Source organism: Amaranthus tricolor, chromosome 13 (genome assembly GCF_026212465.1).
Source record: "Amaranthus tricolor cultivar Red isolate AtriRed21 chromosome 13, ASM2621246v1, whole genome shotgun sequence".
NCBI classification, from domain to species: Eukaryota; Viridiplantae; Streptophyta; class Magnoliopsida; order Caryophyllales; family Amaranthaceae; genus Amaranthus; species Amaranthus tricolor.
In genome coordinates, this window is record NC_080059.1 from 2,484,976 (window position 1) to 2,509,262 (window position 24,287).

Sequence of the window (24,287 nt, forward strand, 5' to 3'; positions counted from 1 at the left end):
AGGCCTGATGCTTTCTCTATTAAAAAGTAACAGGAGCTTGCTTCATTGAATATTTAAAACAAAATTTACAGTTAATTTTAATGAAGGCACAATGCAATAATATTTACAGGCCATCCAAAAATCAACCTTCTACTTGATGCCTCTCCCCTAACAGCATACATTGATACAACGAAGCGAAACCCACAAGGTATCGATGACTAGGGGAAACAAAGAAATGATGTGTGATGCAGAAAATAGACAACCAGTACAATACCAATATGATAAGATAAATCGAGCCATTCTAGTTTTCCTTGATCATTCTTACGAGTGTACAGCTAAAAGATTGCAAAATGAGAATTCAGAAAATCCAGCATCAAGGGTAAACCCTAAAAGAAAACCCAGTAATTGAACAATTGTAGCAAAGCTAAAGATTACAAAATGATAATTCAGAATCCAAAAAACTTTCAGATAGAATATGAAGTTAAGAGATAGAGAATTACAGTGATGTAATCAACTCCACATCCAATTTTCTTTTCATATTCAGGATGGTAAGGAAGCAATCTCTCCAGAATTGTTCTCTCATGCTCAGCAGACAATCTATCTCCACTTTGATATCTATCACAATCAAAAAATACCCAGAATTCAGAACAATTATCAAATTTAATAGAAAAAACAAAGAATCAATGAAGCTTACTTTTCAGAATGAAGAATCAAGGAAAACCTTACACAGTGAAATCATAGGCCAAAAACTTACTTTCGCTTTAATCTTATCATCTAGAACTTCAATTTTGAAGTAACTCCATCAATTTTCCTTAGCATTACTTTGAAAGAATCTCACATTTCAAAACGCAAGTAATTAGAAAACGCAAGTAAATCCAGAAAAACGCAAGTAATTTCCAATACACATACATAAATCTTATTATAATTAGAACAAAGCCCAACAAAAAGGCGAAATCTTGTTCCTTCGCAGAGCCAAGACCGAAAATCCGTACAACCGAACATTTCAAACTGATGAAATACACATACATTAATCTGATAATTACAAAAAAGCCCAAGAAATTCAAAGAACAACCCATAAATTGAAATCAACAAGAAACAAGAACAACAAATTTAAAGAAAACGAAAGGCAAAAAAAAATTAAAACTACCTGTCGTGGGTTTAGAGGCGGCTGAAGGGCAGCGTAGCGGCAGCACCGGCGTGCAGAAGGCGGCTGAAAAAGCGGCAGAGGCTCCGATGTGCAGGCGGCAATGGCTTACCTCCGGTGTGCGGGATTAGGGCTTGTGAGGGAATCGGGTTTGTGAGGAAAGGGGTATGGGCGCCGTATGGATTCTGAAATTTTGAAGGGAGGGAATGGGATTATGAGGGATTGGGGTTTCAGTTTTGAGAGGGAAATGAAAAAAAATTATTAATATAAGGTTTTTTGCAACGACTTTATTGTATCTGTATATTCAAATATTTTTCGCAACAATATATACTGTTACGAATTATTTATTTAATTTTAGCAACAACATTGTTTGTTGCAAAAAATTGGGTTACACCGGAAAATTATTAAAAGGGGTGGGAAATTTTTTTTTTTTTTGGCAACGATTATTTAGCAACAACAACGGATTTTGCAACAACTTATATTTTTCGCAACGAAAAAAATTTAGTCGTTGCTAAAACTTGTTGCTAAAAACAAGTTTTCTTGTAGTGTCAGTTTCTGTTTCCTCTTGTGTTAATGATTGAATATGGCTTATGGGTTCCTCTAAACTCAAACTGACATCTATGGTTCCATAATTCTCACTTGTGTACTCATCATAAATGTCATATTCAGAATCTATATTAAGGTTTTCAAAGTAAGAAATAAATACCTCAATATCAGGATTAATGAATTTCTCTTCTTGAATTTGAACCTCAGCCATTGCTATTTTTGATTGCTTGTTGTTGGTTTTGTAGAATTGATGAAAGAAATAAGATTGGATCCAAATTCTTATGAACAATTTAAAAGGGGAGGACAACAAATGAATAAATTGAAATGAAGAAGTGTTGATCTAGTTTCATACACAGTTTGATCTATTTATAGACAGATCAAATGTGTTGAAAAATTAATGTTGACTTTTGTGTAAAAATGTTTACTTTTGCTGAAAATTTGTAATATTGAAGGGAATTCTAATATTTGGGTGGGAAAATCTTTTTTGGGGGGAAATGAAACTGAAATCTAACTTAATTTGAAATTATGTTTATTATCTATACTATTTTTCCTTTTTCTTTTAAAATTAACAACAATAAAATATTATATCCTATAAAGTGAACAGTAACCTACATTGTAGGTGATCAGAATCCTTAATATTTGTGCCCATGCTAATGTAGCATGTAATACAGAACAGAGGAAGTATATAAGAAATTTCAAGTCCAGTGGCAAACTTGTGATTTTTTAAAATTCAAAGGTAAATTCGTAATTTCATTAAGGGAGAATGGCAATAAAATAAAAAAGGTGACGATGTTTAAAGATTAGATTTGATGTACTGAACTTTTCTTTTGCTGAGATGTTAGCCAAGTACTGATACGCAGGTACTGATTGCATGTTTGTCGTCCTGGATGTTGTAGAGAAACAGGGTAAACATAACAAGAAAATAATGAACTATAATTGCTGATGACAATTAGGAAAAACCGATTTGACTTTTTTCTTCAAGAATGTCTTAGTCGAATTTTTACAATTATTTTAACCAAATCACTTGGACCCGCTTTTATCTAAATATTTTCTAATAATGTCCTAATGGTGTATGTCGAGCTTTATGAAAACAAAGCACCCAAACTTCAACGATGCTCCATACAAACATAACAAATATGATCATCATGGTATCAAATGTATCTCGTTCTTAAAAAACTATGATTAGAATTTGAGGAGAGAAAGAAAGTGACAACTTATACCACAAAGGAGAGCACGATCAAAAATTTCTTTAACTTAAAAAAATCCACAAATAAATCATAAAAAAAAATACAAGGCTTCAAACTGCCTAGATTCTTGCTGGTTTTATTGGTATTTTATATATGCTTTCATAGTTTTAATAAGAAGCTTAATATACTTGCTCTCATAATTTAGTTTCCATTAGTCTAACTTGTATGAACTGCACCTACAAAAGCTCTCTAATTTCGAAACATCTATAAAACTGTCGACATATATTTATAACATAGTTAGAAAATTACACTTGACTTAAAAGATATTAGGTTTCCACTTACAAACTTAATACAATAGCACTTTGTAAGAAAATTAGTTGAAATAATTTGTTTTTTCAATCATCCATTATTTGTGGACGTTATATATGTAGAATCAATTAATTAAACCTAAAAAAATTTAATGCCGATTTATATTTTGACAAAACATTAAACAAGAACAAGCTTGTAATATGGTATGGTTATGAACACTAGATCATGGGCTCATCGCTTATTATTTAAAAATTCAAAAATGGATCATTTTTCTGTTTATCCTAAAATCCAACTCTTAGAGTGACATTATGCAAAAGGGCCATCTAACTTTATCCATATTTAAAATTTTAAATATACCAAATAAAGTAAAAAATCTAGAATTTTATTTAAATTTGTTGGACCTTAGCAATGGTACATTTTGACATATAAGTTAGAGGGGTCTATATTCATATTTAAACATAGGCCAATATTAGAACTTCTAATTTTTAGTTAGAAACTATATTCATAACAACCAAACACATATTTATTATTGTAAGGCGTATTTGGATTTACACTTTGAATAGTGTTTACTTGTACAAGTATTTGTTTTACTGAATATTGTAATTTTTAGCATTTTAAAAATAGAAATAGTGGGTTAAGATTTTTTCTATATTTATAGTTATAATCGAACAGTTATCATAACAATTATTTTTAAATTTCAGCGTAAATTTAATTTTTATTTATACAGTTATTTATATATTCATATATCTAAGAACTATGATTGTAATTTGTATAACTATAGGCTACAACCTCAATTACCGACATCTATAGTTACTTAAATCCTTTACAACTACCCACACAATTATGAACTATGTATATATTATTAGCCAAATAATAATAATAATAATAATAATAATAATAATAATAATAATAATAATAATATTGTGTATTGTGACACAAAGTAAAAAAAGTTACTTATTTTATTGAATACAATTACCTCTATAATATGGAAATTTTGATATTTATAATTTAATCTTTTTCCTTTAATTTATTTTTAATAATCTATTTTTTATCTTTAGTATGTTGTTCGCATATGTTTTTAATTTATATTAATTCAACTTTTGTCTTTAGTTTGCCACTAATGTAACTTATACTTCTCTAATAGTATAGTGACAGAAAACTAAGGACAAAAAATAAAATGTGAAAAAAATAATTAACTTATTAAATTCAAATAAAAAATTATTTATAATGGATGGAAAAAGTTATTATTAATTTCTATCTTTTCACCCTAATTTTACTGATTTCACTTCTAAAAAATATCGTGATTATAGTTTTTGGGCGGTGTTGCTTTTCTTAGGCCGAACAATTGTTGACGCCGCCTCATTAAAACCAGATCGTACTCTACGTCGCCGGACCATTGCTCGCTGCCGCCGGTGCTCTTCTTCTCCTTATTTGCTTTACTCTGGTACTCTCTGCTTTCTTTTAGATCTGAATTTTTGTGCCTAATTTCTTCTTAATTCTTATATTGGTTTCTTTTAGTTTAACAATTTCATTTCGTGTAACCTAAAAGTATTTCTTTTTGGAGCAATTTTTTTTTTGTTAAGTTTTATTCGATTTCCATTCGATTGGGTCTAATTAATTAGGGTTAAAGATGCTTCTTGTTTATGTTGCGCTGGGGAGTCCTAATTACCCTTCTGGCTGAACTGGATACGCGATTCTATGAGTTTTTGGTTGAGTTTTAATTGATTGCTGTATTCAATTCGGTCGAATTTCATTAGCTTTCTTTTATGTTAAGCTGGTGAATGGTGGCTTACCTTAGGAGTTGCGTACTGTCAGATTGAATTGGATATGATATTGCTATCTGTCAATCAAGGTGATTATTGATAATAGTGAATTGGCTATAATTGATTGTTTAAATTCTTGTGAGGTTTAAGTATTTTGGTTATTGATATTAGGGATTATGTTAAATTAATTGGACTTTTGCTGACTTGTGAGTTGTGGATTCTATTGTGCTCTCTGAATGTGAATTGGGTATACCGTGAAATGAAAGGCTAATGACCTCTCTACAATGAAAAACGAGAAGAAAATTCAAGAGAAAATAGAGTATAAATCAATGGATATAAAACGAACAATGCCAAAACACAAAGATTTTTAATGAGGTATCTTAGATATCTCCTCCCTAAACAAGATTATATTTTACTAACTAATCAACATTACGTTAATGAAATAACCCTTAGAAGCCTTGAGAACAACCTCTCATGCTCAAAGATTTCACCTTTAATGAAGATCACACATAATCTAATACAAAGCGCTCTAGGTTTTCCAAACCCCTTTTCCCTTGTATTAGCCTCCACACTCTATTCCCAATATTGATTTAGTTTCTTATATAGATCCCGAAATCAGAGTAATAAACCCTAGGAAAAATAGAGAACTTGCCTCCAAGGATCATGCAAAACGGAAAGTTGATATTGGGCCTGCACTGATGTGTTCGAACGAGCACTATATGTGCTCAAACGAGCACAATTCCAATTCCATTTACAGTCTTGTTCTGTTGGCTACCTCGTTCAAGGTACCTTCTTACCCTTCCTTGCCTCGTTCAAGATATAAACCAAGACTCTTGTTGTCCACCTTCTTGTCTTGTTGTTCAAGGCACTCTATATGCACCTCCTTGATCACCTCATAAAGTAATCCAAACCTAAACCTCCCATACTTCTCTCACACCCAACTTCCTCCTCCATTATGCAAGCCATGGAATGGGTTATGAGATGATCAAATTTATCTTCTATGCAAGGGAAATTGGCACTTGCACTAACATTCCATATACAACTTTTTGTAATTGGTGAATTTGAGGTTACATAGGATAGTTGGAGATTTGATCATTTGTAAATTTGACTGATTTTGGCACAAAATGACTTTGTGTTGAAGTTAGTAGCAAATTCATTAGGACATTCAAGAATTTGTATTTTGTGATAGGCTCTTACTTAGGATTTTGGAATTTTAGGTTTAAATCACATGCTAAATGATCTTTGATTCAAGTCTAAATAGCAAACGGAGAAGACTGACGATTACTGAATCAATGGATGCGGATTTAGCTATGGCTAAGTTAAAAGCTGCGAAGGAAAAATATGGAAGGGAAATCCGTGTATTTGAGACGGTAACAACATCTCAAGAACCATCAGAAGTAGCAAAAAATGAGGAAACTGATGAGTTTTATGAGTTTACTCCAGAGGATTACTACCGCCTCATGTCGACCAAGAAAGAAGACAAGTACTTAAAGACGAGAAAAATACGAGAAGCCGAGGCGGCAGCACGCAGGTCAAGATTTACCAAAGCTGTTATTAGGATTCGGTTTCCTGATGGTTACACATTGGAGGGTACATTTCACCCTTCAGAGTCACTACAGAGCATATTTGATCTTCTGAAGAAAGTGCTCGCTAGACCGGAACTTCCTCATTACCTATATACTACTCCACCAAAGAAGCTGGTTAAGGACACGAGTCAAGATTTCTTTGCTGCTGGTTTTATCCCGGGTGCAATTGTGCATTTTTCATATGACATGCCGAAAGATGCTGCTGCTGATTCTGTTCCCTATCTTCTTGAAGATGTCATTTCTTTGAAGGGCTTGGATCATATACCTGAAGCAAAGACAGAACCCACCGAGTCTACCTCCCAAAGTATAACAAATGATCCGCCTGTTGTGACCGAGCAGCGCAAACCAGTCGACAAAAAGGCAGCCAAGCCAAAGTGGTTAAAAATGTGATTTGAGTGTGTTGTGTTGCTATCTTTAGCCTCTATGCTGGTTTCAACTTGTTTCACTTTGGTTCATTTGTGAAATGTAATTATGGGCTTGATTTCAGAGGTTCAAACTTTCAGCTGTCTATTACATTACCTCTGATTAACCATCTTAGTAACTACAAAAATTTTATTATCTCAATCGTTGTGCTTTCACTTCGCCATTTATAAATTGTTTTGGAAATCTTCCATTGATAAGTTTTATGAAAGCAATAGCTTGTTCAATTCAAACATGGCTTGCTTCCTTCTAAACAATATGACATATGAAAAGTAAAAATAAGAGATACAAGTAACAAGGAGCTGCCTGATATTATTGGTTGATTTTTGACTTTAAAGTGTTTTGGTAAACAATTTTAAAGATACTTGAGATGCTGACTACTAAGCCAAAGTTAAATAGCCACTAAAACGTATTTTTCATTTACTTTTGGTATTTTGACCAATATTATCATCATCATTATCCTCCACAGTATATTCTGCTCATAGAAAATTAAGGGTAGGGTTTGGGTAGGAAAAACAGCGGCAACTTATACCCATAAAGGAGAGCACGGCTAAAGAAGTCCCCCGGCTCGAGGAAGATAAAGAGACGTGATTACACGTGCAAGATAACTTAAAGGCCTATAAAAAAGTAGAACCACTACAAAAGAAAACAAAGAACTAATAGAAAGGAAACGATAAGAGCAAGAGGTTAAGGATACTAAAAGGTAAACTAAGCGGACATCAGTAATCTAATACATGGATATGGCATCTCCAACTGCTCGTATCCCTAGTTAGGTCCGCAGAGAGGTTTAACTCATGCAAGTAAACTCTTATTTGCTCATCTCAAATTCTCCTGGGTCTTCCTCGACTTCTCTTACCCTCTACTATAATGCTTTCTACCCTCCTCACAGGGGTGTCGAAAGTCTTTCTCTGCACATGACCAAACAACCTCAATCTATTCTCGTGCATTTTTCTAGATATAGAGGCTACCCCTAGTTTGTTCCTAAACTCTTGGTTCCTAATTCGATCCATCAATGTGTCCCCACACATCCACCTAATCATACGCATTTCTTTAACTTTCATCTTATGTTCGAAAATCTTCTTTACAGGCCAACATTCGGTCCCACATAGTAGAGCAGGTCTGATTGCCGCCCGGTAGAATTTTCCTTTTAACTTGTTTGGGAATTTCCTATAGCATGACACTGCGGTGGCTGCTCGCTACTTGAGCCAACCCGCATGTATACGATGATTTACATTCCCGTCAATCTCCCCATTCCTTTGAATGATCGAACCCAAATACTTGTATTTGGTTATACTCTTAACAACTGTTTCATCGATGGACATCTCTGGTTCACCAACCTTTTCTATAATAAATGTGTTATATGATTTTGTATCGGTAGTGAGAAATACATTTATCGTAATAAAATTGATCTTAGAGATCGATGCTGGTAACACATAAATGACAAGCCATTGGCATGACACGATCTGTCTCGTGTTGAGGCACAACATACCTGATATGACCTTACTCGTGTAGAGGCACAACATGAAATAAGATACAAAATACTAGGTTATGAGAATGTTGTGAACCATTTTTGAAGTCTAGCATGGCCTGATAGGCAACCTACTTTTTGACAGGAATTTAAGTTTTAATATTTATTAATTAATATTTCTAGCTTTTTAGAAATATTAACACCTTTTATATGTTTTAATGTTTAATAGGTCTAGTTTTCAAAAAGTTTTTAACACTTTATTTTCTTGTTATTCAATGAATTATTTAACTTTTAACATCTTTAGTTGTGAACATTTAAAATTTATAACAATTGATATTATGAAAATATATGCAATTAGTTATAAACAATATTTCACTTGCTGCTCATTTGTTTAGTGGTATTAAATGGTGGTAATGGGAATGACTTATAATGTAAAATTTCATCAAAAGTTCCATATCATTCCCATAGTAATAAAAAATTTTGATCACAAAAAATTTTTTTTGTTTACAAATTTCTATTACCACCTAATACCACCTCTCATTGTGGTACTGCATTGGAATGGATTTTATAAAGAAAATGAGATGATTGAAGTTGGACAAACATGTCCATCAAGGTAGCCAAGAAATTTTTCAACTAAAAGTACACTAATTTTTCATTCCTATTACCATCGTTTATCACCATCTACCAAACGGGCAGTTGAGGAATTCAAATTCTATAAAAGACACTATCTATTTGTATCTCTTCTCACAAAATCTTGTAACTCTGGCTTCTATTAATCTTATATAAATTTATAGTTTCTCAAAAAAAGAAAAAATTAAATATCTTTAAATATGAATTATAAGCAATAAAAAAACTAAGTATGGATATTACGGTTTTACTGTTATGATTTCAAATCAAGTCTTAAAATAACATGGCTTATAGTTTCAAACCAAACCAAAACCTATTTTTCAGACTATAAACCGAACAAAATTGATTATTATTTGTATTATTTTGATTTGCAGTTAAACCAACTTTATTAACCTTTAATTTAACCATGTATCAAGATTATTAGTTTTTATGGAGTATTATTTCTTTGATTGCCTTTTTTACATTGTGTCCACACAAAATATAATCATTACTCTAAAACTTACTTTTAGATCGTCTTTAACCCTAACTCTCGTGTTAGGTTCAAACTAGTAGTACACTTAACAAGTGATACATCAATCCCTTCCCTACCACCTGCACAAAACGCCATGCAAAATTTGATGATGACCACCAAACATCCCATTCACAATTCACAAATTTGCAGTGTCACATTTAAGATCATTAACCATTCTTTTCAGTTTTCTAATCCTCTCATTTTTTTTTCACCTTAACCTTACCCACTTTTTTCCAATCAACATATTTTCCACCGCCTAAATTCCAGCTTCTTCAACTATTATGCTTCTTTTTATCAATACCCAATTGTTCATTTGATTGAAATTAAGTCCAAAATGTCCTTAAAAAACATTACTTTAGTTTCTTGTAGTTGGGTATTGTTCAATTCTGAGGGGGACAGCAAAATTTTGGATTTGGATAAGTATTCTATTCTAAAACGTTTGGGAATCCATGCCAGAGATTTGAGGATTTTGGATCCTTTATTGTCATACCCATCAACTATTTTAGGTAGAGAACGAGCTATCATTATAAACTTGGAGGTATTGTTTGTTACAATTTGTGTAATTTCGAAGTTTTTTTTATTTTTTTTAATAATTTTGTTAAGCTTTTTTGGAGTTAATTTTGACTCTTGTTTATGGGTTTTGTGTTTTTCAGCATATCAAGGCTATTATCACAGCAGAGGAGGTAATCCTTTTCTTATTATTGCTAGGACTCATTTAACATGATTCGCTAGCTAACTCGCCTTTTAAATTTGCAATTGGCTTAAATTTGTGTAAGAATAGTCCAAAACCAATCCTAATTTACTTTTCGATTCGCGAGAAGATTAACGAATATGTGCGCTGGCCGAGGCCATTCTAGTAGATGACCTAGGCCATTGATTAAATATAATTGTGTAACATGTAGAAGTAACACATAAGAATAACAAATGATTTGGTTCAGTACAAATATAAAGATAGAGTTTTCGGCCCATTCTATACTAGTATGCTGGATTCGCCACCTAGCAATCCTACCATAATTGTATAAATGATTAATTTGGGAAATATTTTTTTCTATTTTTGTTATTTATTATGAAAACACTACTTATTATTGCTATTATAATGCTGGGTTAGGTTTGGCTTAGGGACCCATTAGATGAAAATGTGATACCTGTGGTTGAGGAGTTACAAAGAAGGTTGGCTGTTAAAGGTGCCCTTTTTGAAGGTTTTGCAGATGAGGATGAACAAGCTGCTGGTAATTGAAAGTTGTTGACAGTTATTTTTGTTTTTCTTTTGATTTCTTGTGAAACAAACGGTATATGATGACAATTATTGATGATTTTAGACACATTAACAGTAATTAATGAAAGTTACCACTGATGTATATTTATATTTAATATTGATTAGCCCCAGGTATCTTATATATTCTAACACAACCCCTCACATGAGAGCCCTTTGGAATAGAAGTGTGGATGCAGCACATGCTATCTTCATACACGGCGCTAAATATTCCACTTTAATTGAGAGGTGGTTGAGATTCGAACTCGTGACTTGTTGTCACGTTGGCTTCTGAAACCATGGCAAGAAACCAACTCAACCAAAAGCTTAAGCTGATGGTTGAGGCCTCAGAATATGTGATATACTTTAACATTGACTTCACGACTGTTGTAGAGACTAATAGCATATTTGATAGTTTTGAAAGTTTTGATTACTAATGGGTAGAGAATATACTAAAACATAGATTTCCCATTCGAATTTCGGGCACTTGAAGTCATGCTAGAAGCGATCTGTAGCTATCTCGATGCTCGTACCACAGAGTTGGAAACTGCAGCCTATCCTGCTTTAGATGAGCTTACATCTAAGGTAAGCTCACTACCAAGCTCTGCTTAATGCAAAGTTTAATGTGTACTTGAAGTTTAAGATCCTTAATGAGTTTGTATGATAGGGTTACCTATGGCTAATTTCATATGCATTTTGTGATGCGGTTTTCCTAACTAGAGAATTGTGTCTTTGCAAAACTGGTATGATAGATTAGCAGCCGAAATTTGGATAGAGTTCGTAAATTGAAGAGTGCAATGACAAGGTTGACAAATCGGGTCCAAAAGGTGTGGTGCTTGAAAATACCCATTGAAGCTTGAAATAATACGAGCAAATGATCATAATATTATTTAGGAAAAATTACCTGAAAGTATCTAATAATTTATTTTTTTTCAGAAAGTACCTACTAAAAAAGTTTTGCCAAAAAATACGTAACAATTTTTTTTTTCGAAAGAGTACCAAGTAGCGACTTCTGTTAGTTGACCATTATCTTTTTGCTTTGACTTGCGCATGACTTGCACGTTAGCTTGTTGACTGGCTTATTTCCCACCAAATATTCGTCCTCCTCTCACTCCTTCACCCTTCTCTCCTCTTTTTACATTGTTCGTAATTTTAAACCAAAAAATTGAAGCTTAAATCGATTGTAGCAAAACAAAAGATGACGGTCAACTAACAGCAGTCGTTAGTTGGTGCTCTTTGGAAAAGAAAAAATGTTAGTTACGTATTTTTGGCAAAACTTTTTTTTATTCAGTACTTTTTGAATTTTTTTTTATTAGGTACTTTCTGGTAATTTTTCCTATTATTTAAGCACTTCTTTAATATATTCTGCAACTTGATTGGATGCTAGGTTAGGGATGAACTTGAACAGTTTCTAGATGACGATGAAGATATGGGAGATCTTTACCTTACGAGAAAATTATCAAGTCATTCTTCTCCTGTAAGCATCTCTTATGCACCAAACTGGTGTCCCGTCTCACCGACTGTTCAATCAAAGGTATCCAGAACAAGTCGAGCAAGTGGAATATCTATTCACGAGGAAAACGATGTCGAGGAACTTGAGATGCTACTAGAAGTATGGATATTACACTCATTATTAAAAATTATCTCGTAGTTAAAAATGTAGAATTAACCTTAGATTACGTGTTTGTCGAAAACCATTTCAGGCTTATTTTATGCAAATTGACAGCACAATGAACAAGCTGACCACTGTAAGTCGAGGTCGTTTTATTAATCTTGTCCGTGTTTATCATTTGACGTGCAATGATTCACGACTCTGCTATGAATTTCACCGTTCCAGCTCCGTGAATATATCGATGATACAGAGGACTACATTAACATACAAGTAAGGAATTGAGGAAAATCAAATTAGTCTTGGACGGAATCTACTTCCGAAAAGAACATGTTTATTTGTTTGAGTTTGCACAAATACTGATTAATCACCTTCCGATGCTGCAGCTGGACAATCACAGAAATCAGCTGATTCAGGTATCGACATTCCCGGAAAAGTCCCTTAAATATTGGTCATTTTGGAGTGAGCATTCTTTAAGTATCGAGTTATTTATCAGGATCCTCGATATATATTGGATATTTTCCGTGTTTGATTTGATGCAGTTAGAGCTTTTCCTTAGTTCCGGGACTCTTTGCTTGTCTGTGTATTCCTTGGTAGCTGCAGTATTCGGAATGAATATCCCGTACACATGGAGGGAGAACCATGAATACTTATTCAAATGGGTGAGTTATACTCCTATTAAAAAGTATTTAGCTATGTACTTGGTAGTTGGCATTGTTTTTTTCCTCTGGCTGATAAAATAATAAGGAAAAATAGACATTAATAATCCAACTTTTCATCCATCTGCTGTGAATAGCCCCACCATTGGTTATTTTCTAATAATCTAACATTTGCCGTACATTTGCCCATAACATACCATACTACTAATAATAGGTAATAATAAGGTATGCTGCCAGCAAACTTGAACAAATGTTGGATTATTCACAGCGAATTAAGGGCAAATATTGAAGGTGGGGATCATTCCCAGCGAAAGAGCAAAATGTTGGATTATTAATGTCAATTTTTCCTAAAAATAATGAAACCGTACACATGTATCAGGTTGTCATCCTAGCAGGAATGGCAAGTGCATCAGTATTCATATGGATAATGACTTATGCTGGTCATAAAGGTCTTATTGGGATTTGAACAAAAAAAATAAGTAACCGACTGCCCGGAAAATCAAAGGGTGCCATTCGAACAAGTGTGTATCAACTTTCATCGGATTGAAGGATCACGAAAATCTGTAAGCTGTAGAGATAATGTATAGAGCGGCATCATGAACTAGACTAATTACGTTTTCATGTCCTTGATAAGAACTTGCATTATGTATGTTTGCAATCATATGTTCAGTCATCAATGATAACAGTAACCCCTATATCACCATTCGAATTGTCACGATAACTTTATCGTTTTGGCCAACTTTGGTACACAGCCGAAGAAAAACAACGCTCCCTTCCGTAAATTTAGAGATTGTATGAGAATATTACTGGCAAGCTCGTCTAGTGTTCTTTTGGGTAAGATTGCGAGTCTGCTTCTCTCGTTTCTCTTTGTTGTATGGTTAATGGCAGGACTTTCGATATCAGGTGATCAAATTGTGCAAAACAATGGCAAGATGGCTTCATTTGTTAGTTTTTCTTGCATAATGGTCGGCCTGGGAAGAACCGGGTAAATATTCTTGTAAAATTGTTAAGCATTGAACACAACATGTAAGAGTGATAATTTATAGCTAAATTATACATCCGTTTGAGTACCACATGTAAAGATCATACATCCGTTTTTTAGATCATCAAACACACCAGTGGTCTAGTGTTAGAATAGTCCAGATTTGTACTTTTAGACCCCTAACATTTTTAATCCTGTAATCAACAATTCTAGCTTAAAAATAGGCATGGTTGGTCTGATCAAAAGCATAGCATACGCAAGGAAAATAACCTTCTTTTTTCTTGATGCTGAGAATTTGATCCATATGACATGTTGCGGTCGTCATATTGTCAAATATCGACCTAAATTGTGAAATATCGTCACATAAATGCCGTTTTTTACACCTTTATGACTTACGATGTGGTTAATACCATTACGGTAAATTTGAAAACCTTCAAGATGCAACCTTATTTTTGCACTATGATCCATACTTCGATGATTCACCAAAATTAGTCATTTCAAAGCTGTAAGTGTATATTGGGTTGATTTCACTGTGAGGCCATCTCATTTAAAAATTTGTGTATAAGCAATTAACAGGTGACATTTATTAAACAGGCCAAACACAGATACACAACTACTTTAGTAAATTGTTTTAAAGGTATTGGTCCATTTAGCCCAGGCCCTAGTCTACTCTTGGCCCAAATAAGGGACCTATTCTCATTTAATCCATTACTTAAGTTTGATCGGCTTATACTTGTAAAATTATTTTTGAATAAAACATCTCACGTTTAATTTGCCTTAATCATGTAGTAAGTTGTTATTACATAATACAACTAAATTCTATGTTATTTTTTAATTGTAATATTTTCTTCAAAAGACTTGTATAATAAGAAAAAATATCACTATAAGAATAACGTATTCGCCATATTATAAAGATTTTCAAATTGCACAATATTTTTGTAGCTCCTTTGAATATGAGCTACCGACCCTAAAATACACATTAGTAAATCTAAACATTCCTCCAAAAAATTAAATCCACTTATATAAAACATCTTTTATATTAGAAAAGAAAGAAAAAGAAAAAGGAAGTACCTATTTTTATAATTTTATATTGTTATTTTTTCTTAGACGGTTCTATTGATTATTTTTTCACTTTATCTCATTAAGTTTAAATTGATAGTTCGGACTTATACTATATATTCTAATAATATTTGATTCTTTATTACTTAGTTACTTTAGTGTAAAATAATATGCACAAGTTTGCAGTATTTGAAATAATAAATAAAGTATAAAAATGAATTTTTAAGGCACTTTAATAATCGACCCCTATGTGTTAAAGCGCTTTGCACATGCTAATTGACGACTATAACCTTGCATAAAAACTCTTACACTAAAAATTTAATTGTTATATTCTTAATAGGACAAAAGAAAAAAATATCGTAAACTTGCCATCATCATTGAAGGCTATATCATTTTATTTGAACCATCTCTTGCCATTATTACAACCTCACCCTCTCCATCTACATCTACATCTACAGTCTACACAGAATTAGTATTAGTTTTTTTTATTAATTATAAAAAGTGGTAATATTATTAAGAATAACTATTCAAAAAAAATCTCTTTGTACTTTGGAAAGTAGAACACATGCCAATGCTGAACCAATTGGTACTATAAAATGCTGATTAATTCATGTTATTTGGTAACATATGCGTACAATCATAACCTACCATTATATGGAGCAATGCTAAAATTACTGGGTTTGGGACCCTCTACTTTTTTAGTCATATACTTGTCTAACATCTCTAAATTTGTTACACTATATTTGAAAAATTGTAGAAATATCAAAATGATAGAAAAATATTTGTATTTACGGGTGTAATTCCATATATAGCATACAATGGTACCAATTCTATCAATTATCATATACTCCCTCCGAACCAATTTAGATGTCCCATTTACTTAGGCATGGTTATTAAGAATGATGTGGGGTCCATTAAAAAGGGTAAATAGTGAAGGGTAGTTAGGTAAGTAAGGTATATGGGGGTATATTCGTAATTACGTGTGTGAACTAAGGGTATTTAGGTAAAAAAAGATTGACAAAAATAGAAATAGGACAACTAAAAAGACTTTGCCAAATAAGAAAATAGGACAATTAAATTAGTTCGGAGGGAAGTATAATATATTTGCACTAGCTTTATTGAAATAAGGTTGTCTATCAAGCATCAATATAGATTCCATCACAGACTAGGTCAATCCCGAATGCATAAGTATATAATACTTCTCCTCCATTAAAAAAAGCAATGTTAACGATTCTTGACTATCCATCTCAGTTAACATAATCTTAGTTCTCATGTTATATATATATATATATATATATATATATATATATATATATATATATATATATATATATATATATATATATATATATATATGGTTTTGACATATATAATTTTTCTCTATAAAACTAAATGAAGTATAAAGATTGAGTTTATGCCCAGAAAGTCAATTAGTGCACATACCAATTAATAGAAGTATAATTTATAATTTAATGTTCTTAATGACATAGATTTGCTAAAGACTTAGTTTCTCTTCGTATTTTGATTTTATCTCATAGACTATTTCAATCTATTCTATTGAGTTTGTTCCATTACTAATCTGACTAAAATTTACATTTTTTTTCCTACCATCCTGCTCAAGAAAATAAATTTACCTAAAATACTCGTATATCTATTTTTTTAATCTTTGTGTCATCTACTAATCAGCAATCTTAAGGACAAATGAGTAGTATTTGATACTCTCAAAAATTTATTGATAATATTTTAAGTCTTTACAACTTTAATTTGGGCCAACAGAAAAGCTGTTGGTTGAGGTTTAACGGTCAATCGATTTCCCAGAGCCCAAAATATGTCATTATCAAATATCATTCCAATTTCCACCCCACCATCAAAATTTCTTCACTTATAATCTTAAAGCTTCCATATTTCTCTGTCTTCCCTCTTCCTCCTTTTTCGCTCATCTCGATCCATCTTTCATCATTCATACAAGGTACCCTCTTTTTCTCTTTTCCTATTTTATATTTTCTTCCAAAATTATATCTTTCCTTGAAAAAAGTTTGCATTTATTTGATAAGAATCTGATTGATTGTATGAGAATAATCAGGATTCTTACCTTTTTAATTTGATCATTCCTGATACTACAGCTTTGTGGGCATTCTAAAAAGAATTATCTTTGATAATTCTATTTATTTTCTGGGTATTGTTTGAAAATTTCCAATGGTAATATATGAGTAAATGGGTATTGTGTAATATTGACTTTTTGCACTTTTGATGAATTGGGTATGTATCAAAATGTTATTTTGATGGGTGTTATTGAGGTGGGTATTAATGGCATTTGGGTGTTTGTGTTAAGAAATTCAATTATTGGTAAAGTAATTAATTGCTTAATGTAATTGTAGGTACAAATTTTTGATAAAACTGGTATATGGAATGTGAATTTTGGCATTTTTGGTGGTTTTAGGGCCTAAATTTGAGATGGGATCATCAATTTTGATCTTAAAACCTTGGAGATTAACTAGAATTTGTGGTTCATTGTAAGAACCCTTGTAATATGGAACATATGGCTACAAAAGGAGCCTTCTCAATCAAAGTGGATAGTAATTTACATGGTTTTGCCTATGCATTGAAAACAGCTGCTTGTGAGTGGCTATTGCTGTTTCTTTTGCTACTTGACGCGGCCTTTTCGTATTTCTTAACAAAATTTGCCGAGTATTGTGAGTTGCAATTGCCTTGCATATTGTGCTCTAGGCTTGATCATATTTTGGGAAAAGAAAAGCCTGATTTCTATAGAAATCTTCTTTGTAGTAACCATAAATTGGAGATATCATCTTTGGTTTCGTGTCATAACCATGGTAAGCTTGTTGATGTTCATGAGATGTGTGAGGAGTGTCTATTGTCATTTGCAAAGAATGTATCAAGTGAGGAAACATACAGAATTTTAGTGGGTAAATTGGGTTCAGATTGTTTTCAAAAACCATTACTTAGTCTGAATTTGGGTTCTAGCTCTTTAATTACAAAGATTTGTTCTTGTTGTTTTAAGCCATGGAGATCTAGGCCAAATGTGCAAAAGCTGGTTCAGTCAAAACCAGAACCTTTAGTTGTTTCTAAACCTGATATCCCTATACCAAAATCACCTGGACTGAGATCTGTTAATCACCTAGAGGGTGGGAGGAGGAGGAGGAGGGATCGGTTTTCAGGGTCGACTACACCTCTTGTCCATGGAAGCACCGATTTTGATTCATTGTCTCATGTGGGATACACCGAGGTAAAGATCAGTTCAGACTCGGACTCAGATTTCCCATTTTCTGACGATGATGACATTATCTCTGTCCCTCGGAACCAAAGAAAGGATGAATTCATATCCCAACAGGGTTCTAAGTTCATCCCAAAGAGGCAATACGACGATGTTTTTCCTTCTGTACAATTCCTGAAACCAATATCTGCCATTAGCAATCATATTGTTCCGAATCTTGAGCCTGAAAAAGGTGAAACTACCACTCCAACATGTTCTGTATCTAATGGTGATATAAGGCAGGGTCTTGGTGAAATCAAGTGGTCACAAGCTATCAAGAAAACGGGTTCTGCACCATCCGAGTTTGTGTCATTGGATGATATTCCTCTCTCGTCTAGTGCTCCGAAGGGTTCACTTGCTGCACCAGTAGGTGAGGGTGAAAAAGATTCTCTATCACAGAAGTTTAGTGCTTCTGATTATTCAGATTTTATTTCTCATAAACCTCCTTTACTATCCAGAAATATGCAACTGTCTGTTAGAGCATCAAAGGAGAAGTGTAAGTTCATATTTGCCCATTCCTGTCCATTTTGTGTATTTTGATCTTTATTTTTCCCTTTATGTATTACAGCATAATGAAATCTGTACCTTAGAGTTTAGCCACCAAAGTATTAAAGTTTACAGGTTTAGGCCAAAAGCACATAGCTCCGACCACTAAACCTAAAATTCTAACCGCCAAAATAGTCGGAATTCTGTGTTTTGGCTTGAACCTGTAAACTTTGATATTTTGGTGGCCGTAATTCACAATAAATAAATATTAAGGCTTTAATTCGCAAAAGTGTTAAACTTTAAGACTGTGCATGATCTTAGATTAGCCTCTTAGGTATTTTGCCTAATTTACTGTCTAATGTACAGTTTATACTTTATTTATAGTTTTATACCCCCTTCTTGATTTGTTATTTGTTGTAATAAAACTACATTCAGATATCGAAATTAAGGAAATTGGCGATAAGCGACATGCATCTGCCATGAATAATTGGGAATCCATTGATTTGAATAGCACCTCAACTGATTCTATAAATAAAGATGGTGCTTTCTTGTTTACTAATAGTTCTTCCGTTGGCACAAGAGACCATGCCTTGGATACTCCTAAAGACGTCAAAGTTTCGAGTCCCTTATCAGAACAACTTGGCACGAGAGCTTGTAATGGTATTGGACCATCTGAGGAACCAACTTCATCGAAAATATCAGACCCTCAAACAGATTCATCATCTACCGATAAAAATCACACTGTGCACGCTGATGAACACACTAACAAGCCACAAAAGACCGAGAGTCCTAGTTCCGATGAATCTCAGATGCCTCCAAAACCCCCAACAATGGAAAGGTCTAACTCCCTTGAATCGCTAGAAGAAAGCGTTGGGGAAATCGAAGGTGAAAGTATTGTTGATAAGTTGAGAAGACAGGTTGAATACGATAAGGAACTCATTAGAAGTCTGAATAAGGAGCTGGATGAAGAAAGAAATGCAGCCGCCATTGCTGCTAATCAAGCCTTGGCTATGATTACTAAGTTGCAAGAGGAAAAGGCGGCTCTTAACATGGAGGCACTTCAATATCTGAGGATGATGGAAGAGCAAGCTGAGTACGATGTGGATGCGCTCGAAAAGGCTAACGACATGATTGCTGAAAAGGAGAAAGAAATACAAGACTTGGAAACCGAGCTTGATTATTTTAGAATAAAGTATCCAGAAGACTTTCCAGAAATGAACAAGGAAATTTTGTTCGAACAGGATGATGCACAAGGTTCATACATTGAAGACCTTGAAAACGAGAAGTCTTAGTAACGAAATTCAATTTAAACTGCACATCCTTAAATGTCCAACGGGGTCTGGAAGCTCGCAGGGTATAACTTTTTCTTCTTTTGGTTCTCATTCCTTGATTCTTTACCTATTTTTCAATGTTAGGTGGAAAACGAAATGAGATACAATTTAGTTATTTTTTAAAGAATGTCATTTATTCCAGACCCTAATCATAGTTTTCTATGAGCGGAATACACTGGGTATGATGATGATGATTAAAGAATGTCATTTATTCCAGACCCGGATCATAGTTTTCTATGAGCGGATATATTGAAAGAATGTCATTTATGCTTTCAAATTTCAATATATATATTGGATACTATATCAATCTGTTATATGTCAAAATGATTAAGCTACGTAAAGATATTATTGTTAATTGTTATGTATATTCGGAGTTTGCTATCAAGGGTCAATCAGAAACAACATCTTTGTTATCATTAATAAGGGTAAAGTTATGAATATCTGACCCCCAAATCTCGTCTAGGTGGGGAGCCATTAATGGAAATTTGTTGACTGATATTCAGTTTTTGCTGCAAACAGATCCTTGCTAGAAGCGATAGGAGTGAAATGTCGAAAGCATCAGCTTGGAGTTGTCTTCAAGAAAGAGAGGAGGCCGTGCCACTTTTCACCATGTATTTAGAGGCTGAGATCGATTACCACGATAAAGGTTTTTAGATAAGGTATCTGTTCAATACCCGATAAAAAACACTTAAATCGAAGTCAGCATAACCCTGTGCTAGGCTGCTAGCCTCTTGCAGCCTTATGTTTTTCGGGGGGTGTTATCGTCTTGCTTGGTTTCTTCTCTGAAGCAGCGGCTACATTTCTTGTAGATATTCTCTGAACCGAATGATATCAGACTGTAAATTGGTTTGCAATTTTTTGTGATATGTTTTTGATTGATTCTCGAGGTTGAATCCAACGAGCCAACTCACACTTGCTTGCGGCTGCCTATGAAATTTAGGCCGAGTTGATTGTGTCTGTTTTGTAATCCTTTTACAGCCTAGAAATACAACTGTTTTCCTGCTATAAATACTTGTTATCTCAGTCTGTTATTGCTGCCCAAGCATGTACATACATACATACATACTGATAAGTGCAATTAAATTGCACTTATTATTATCATTTATACGCTCTTTTTGGGTGTTTAGTGGCGTTTTAGGATCATGTGGCTAATTTGTGGGAAAATAAGTGAATCGAGCCTTTGAATTTATTGAGCTTCACAATGTAAAGATCAAATCACTACGTTTTGCAAAGAATGTGTCTCCAGAAGGTAAAAGCTGAGTCGACTGAGGTGGGACCTTGAGCCTCGACGACTCGGCAGTGATAAGAAAGATCAAGAGTTTTTTTCAGTGATAAAAGCCGACTCGGTTGTGGGTGAGAAAAGATGACCGCCGACTCGACGGTATATGCTGGATCAAATGACATTTTCCAGAAGCTACAGCCGACTCGGCCGAGGATGCACAATCGAGAACGCCGACTTGGCGGGTTGCCCGGTTCAGTAGTATAAATAACCCCTAATGATTAGGCTTCTTCTTCTCCCTTTCCTTCATTAGTATAAATAACCCCTAATGACTGATTAGGCTTCTTCTTCTCCCTTTCCTTCCATTAGACTTAATTACTTTTTCCATGAGTTTACTTTAAATTTCAGCTTTTAATTTAGTTTTTCATTAAGTGCATCATTAATCTTCCTTTAAGCATTGTAAATTTTCTTTAGTATTTAATTTTCTTAATCTTTAATTTCTTGTATTAGTTTTAATTTTAATTTAGTGAACTTTAATTATTGTCATTAATCTTTCTTCAATAAAACTTGTTATTGTTCTTCATTTATTGCTTTTTGATTTAATTTTGGTGTTCTTGGTATTTAATTATTGATTTTCTTGAATTTGTCATTTATTTCATTCTTAGTCATGTCTAACATCATCTTAGGGTTTGTTTTTATTGCTTTTATCATGATTAGTAAGTAAATTCATTTTCTAGGGTTAGAGTTTGAACCTATAATTCAAGTATGATTTGATTATTAAATGTGTCTATGAAATTAGGATTAATGTGATTGAATTGTGCCATTAACCCTAACTTAAATATGCTTTGTTGGACTAGTCAATAGAACTAGTGTGTGAGATTAGGATCAACATTGCTTTAGGGTAAATTAGGATCAACTATTGTTTTACACTATAAATAGTGTGTTTTTAAATTAAGAGGCCAAATTTTAATACTTTAATCGGACTTCTAAAATATCGAAAATGGCTCCGCTTAGACATGTGCCTAGGCTGCCCATGTGTTGGCCAGGTCCACTTCCAAACATGAAATGGGAGAAATAGAGAATTTTAAAAAAATTTAAGCGAAAAAATAAAAAAAATGAAGCAAATAAGCGAAAATCTAAACTTTTCCCAAAAGTAAGCGTCCGAACCCCAAAGCTGTGCTTTGGAGCTATTCGCAGTTAGTAACTGCGAACAGCTATAAAAGACAAAAGAGCTGTTCGCAGTTACTAACTGCGAACAATTATAAAAGACAAAAGAGCTGTTCGCAGTTAGTAACTGCGAACAGTCTGTTTTGTCTTTTATATCTGTTCGCAGTTACTAACTGCGGACAGCTAATTAATTTTTTTTTCCTTTATTTTTGAGTTGTTGTTTGTTGTAATTGCACTAGAGACATTAGAATAGGTAATTACAAGTCGATGTATTTTTAAGGCGACATGATTCATCGCCAAAACTCCGATCATTCATAAGTCAAAGTTTGGGGCTTATGATAAAGTAATTAAACATGTATATACAACAAAATATACACAAATGTTTGAAATATACAAGTCAATTAAAATATATATATATATGTACATAGTCGAACCAAATACACAAAAGGTAATCGTTAACGCTCACGAACCCTCATCTACCTTATCCAACTGAGTTGGTCTCCTTCGCCTCCTACGATAGAAAGAGGCGTTCGCGTGACGCTCTGGTAGTGGAGGGGACTGGTACTGTGATGGCTGTGATGGCCCAGCCTGCGAGGTCCCCGCAGCGTCAACGGGATATGAATGATCAATCTCCTCCAAATGGTAGTCATAAGAAGGAGAGCATGCCATGTGCGTATGGGAGATAGTCGGTGAGTGTTGTGCAGCGACTTCCGGTATGAAGTGCTGGAACTGCGAGCCGACGAGCATGCCATGCGCAATCTCCCTCACCGACTCCTCCTGGCTGTACCGAATCACGTTTGCCGCACCTTGTGCCTGCAATTAATATTTAGATGATGTAACATTTTATTATTTAATTGGCAACTTAATCAAATAAATGCAAATGAAGACTTACAAATTGGGTCATCGTAGGCGCAGCAGGTGCGTAATGTGCTGCTTCCAAGATGGCACGTGGTGTCATCCATCGGCGCGTGATGGAAAGGAACCACGGCATATAGTCAGGTGTAGTAGGTGCGCCGACAACATCGATCGGCGCACCTTGTGCCAGCAGCTCAAGTCTATGATCCCAACGAGCGATGTGGCGCCCGTTGATCTCCATCCAGTTAGCCCCAGCTTGATTTCTTCGCGAAATTAGGTGCAGCCGGGGTTCAGTGTCACAAGGCGGTGGAATGCCCTGTACCAACCCATATTGGCGCATTACGCGCTCTGGTAGATGTACTTCGACAATGTCGAAGCATATGAGTGGCACAGAAGCCCTCCACGCCCCGGAATGAATCCCCGAGTGTTCGGGTACAGCTGCGTAGGCTTCCGCTGGGTATGGGTCCCACAAAAACTAAAATACATGTTATGAAAAAGGTAAGTGATATGTTGATTAAATTGTACTAATGTTAATGAGTACTGAAATGTTTACTTGGTTGGGTCGTAGTAGGTCTAATTGATCTCGGTAGAATCCAAGACCGCTTCCGGTGTGCTTGCGCGTCCGGCGGGCAAAATTCCACCTCGAACCGTACGCAACATCTGGGCCTGGTTGTGGTGGAGGAGCAGTATCACCACGACCAACGGTTCTGTAAGGTTGGCCGATAAGAATATGCTCCCACGCCCACAGCTAACGATCGCAAATGTTATTAATATGTTATTAACCAAATGTGGATGAGAATGAAATATTATTGTTATTACCTGTAATATGACTAGTGGTCCTGCAATCTCTTTGACGT

The 24,287-nt window shown here is 34.2% G+C and overlaps 3 protein-coding genes across 8 annotated transcripts; all 3 read left to right on the forward strand.

Annotated features, from left to right (window-relative positions):
* Nucleotides 1-4,437: 4,437 nt before the first annotated feature.
* On the forward strand, nt 4,438-7,108 carry LOC130798582 (plant UBX domain-containing protein 1). Of its 2 annotated transcripts, none has more exons than XM_057661631.1 (2): nt 4,438-4,609; nt 6,146-7,108. In XM_057661631.1, the coding sequence occupies exon 2, from the start codon at nt 6,164-6,166 to the stop codon at nt 6,902-6,904; it is 741 nt and encodes a 246-aa protein (XP_057517614.1). In that variant the 5' UTR covers nt 4,438-4,609; nt 6,146-6,163; the 3' UTR covers nt 6,905-7,108. The 2 variants fall into 2 exon arrangements, with proteins under 2 accessions (XP_057517614.1, XP_057517616.1); XM_057661633.1 differs by having other exon boundaries at nt 6,181-7,108.
* Nucleotides 7,109-9,520: 2,412 nt separating this feature from the next.
* LOC130798580 (magnesium transporter MRS2-I-like) lies at nt 9,521-13,781 on the forward strand. Of its 5 annotated transcripts, none has more exons than XM_057661629.1 (11): nt 9,521-10,078; nt 10,194-10,223; nt 10,649-10,769; nt 11,256-11,377; nt 11,545-11,619; nt 12,180-12,404; nt 12,496-12,540; nt 12,630-12,674; nt 12,788-12,817; nt 12,944-13,063; nt 13,440-13,781. In XM_057661629.1, the coding sequence occupies exons 1-11, from the start codon at nt 9,875-9,877 to the stop codon at nt 13,524-13,526; spliced, it is 1,104 nt and encodes a 367-aa protein (XP_057517612.1). In that variant the 5' UTR covers nt 9,521-9,874; the 3' UTR covers nt 13,527-13,781. The 5 variants fall into 5 exon arrangements, with proteins under 5 accessions (XP_057517612.1, XP_057517613.1, XP_057517609.1 ...); XM_057661630.1 differs by having other exon boundaries at nt 9,522-10,078; nt 13,275-13,781; XM_057661626.1 differs by having other exon boundaries at nt 9,522-10,078; nt 12,788-13,063; nt 13,275-13,781.
* Nucleotides 13,782-16,933: 3,152 nt separating this feature from the next.
* LOC130798583 (myosin-binding protein 1-like) lies at nt 16,934-21,198 on the forward strand. The gene is made up of 4 exons (XM_057661634.1): nt 16,934-17,070; nt 17,480-18,868; nt 19,294-20,212; nt 20,709-21,198. The coding sequence occupies exons 2-3, from the start codon at nt 17,632-17,634 to the stop codon at nt 20,148-20,150; spliced, it is 2,094 nt and encodes a 697-aa protein (XP_057517617.1). The 5' UTR covers nt 16,934-17,070; nt 17,480-17,631; the 3' UTR covers nt 20,151-20,212; nt 20,709-21,198.
* The last annotated feature ends 3,089 nt before the right edge of the window (nt 21,199-24,287 follow it).

Coding starts and splice junctions, on each gene's coding strand:
- LOC130798582 (XM_057661631.1), top strand. CDS start 6,164: ATGATCTTTGATTCAAGTCTAAATAGCAAACGGAGAAGACTGACGATT.
- LOC130798583 (XM_057661634.1), top strand. CDS start 17,632: ATGGAACATATGGCTACAAAAGGAGCCTTCTCAATCAAAGTGGATAGT. Junction 18,869..19,293: donor TAGAGCATCAAAGGAGAAGT/GTAAGTTCATAT, acceptor AACTACATTCAG/ATATCGAAATTAAGGAAATT.
- LOC130798580 (XM_057661625.1), top strand. CDS start 9,875: ATGTCCTTAAAAAACATTACTTTAGTTTCTTGTAGTTGGGTATTGTTC. Junction 11,378..11,544: donor TAGATGAGCTTACATCTAAG/GTAAGCTCACTA, acceptor CTGGTATGATAG/ATTAGCAGCCGAAATTTGGA. Junction 13,064..13,439: donor ATGAATACTTATTCAAATGG/GTGAGTTATACT, acceptor CACATGTATCAG/GTTGTCATCCTAGCAGGAAT.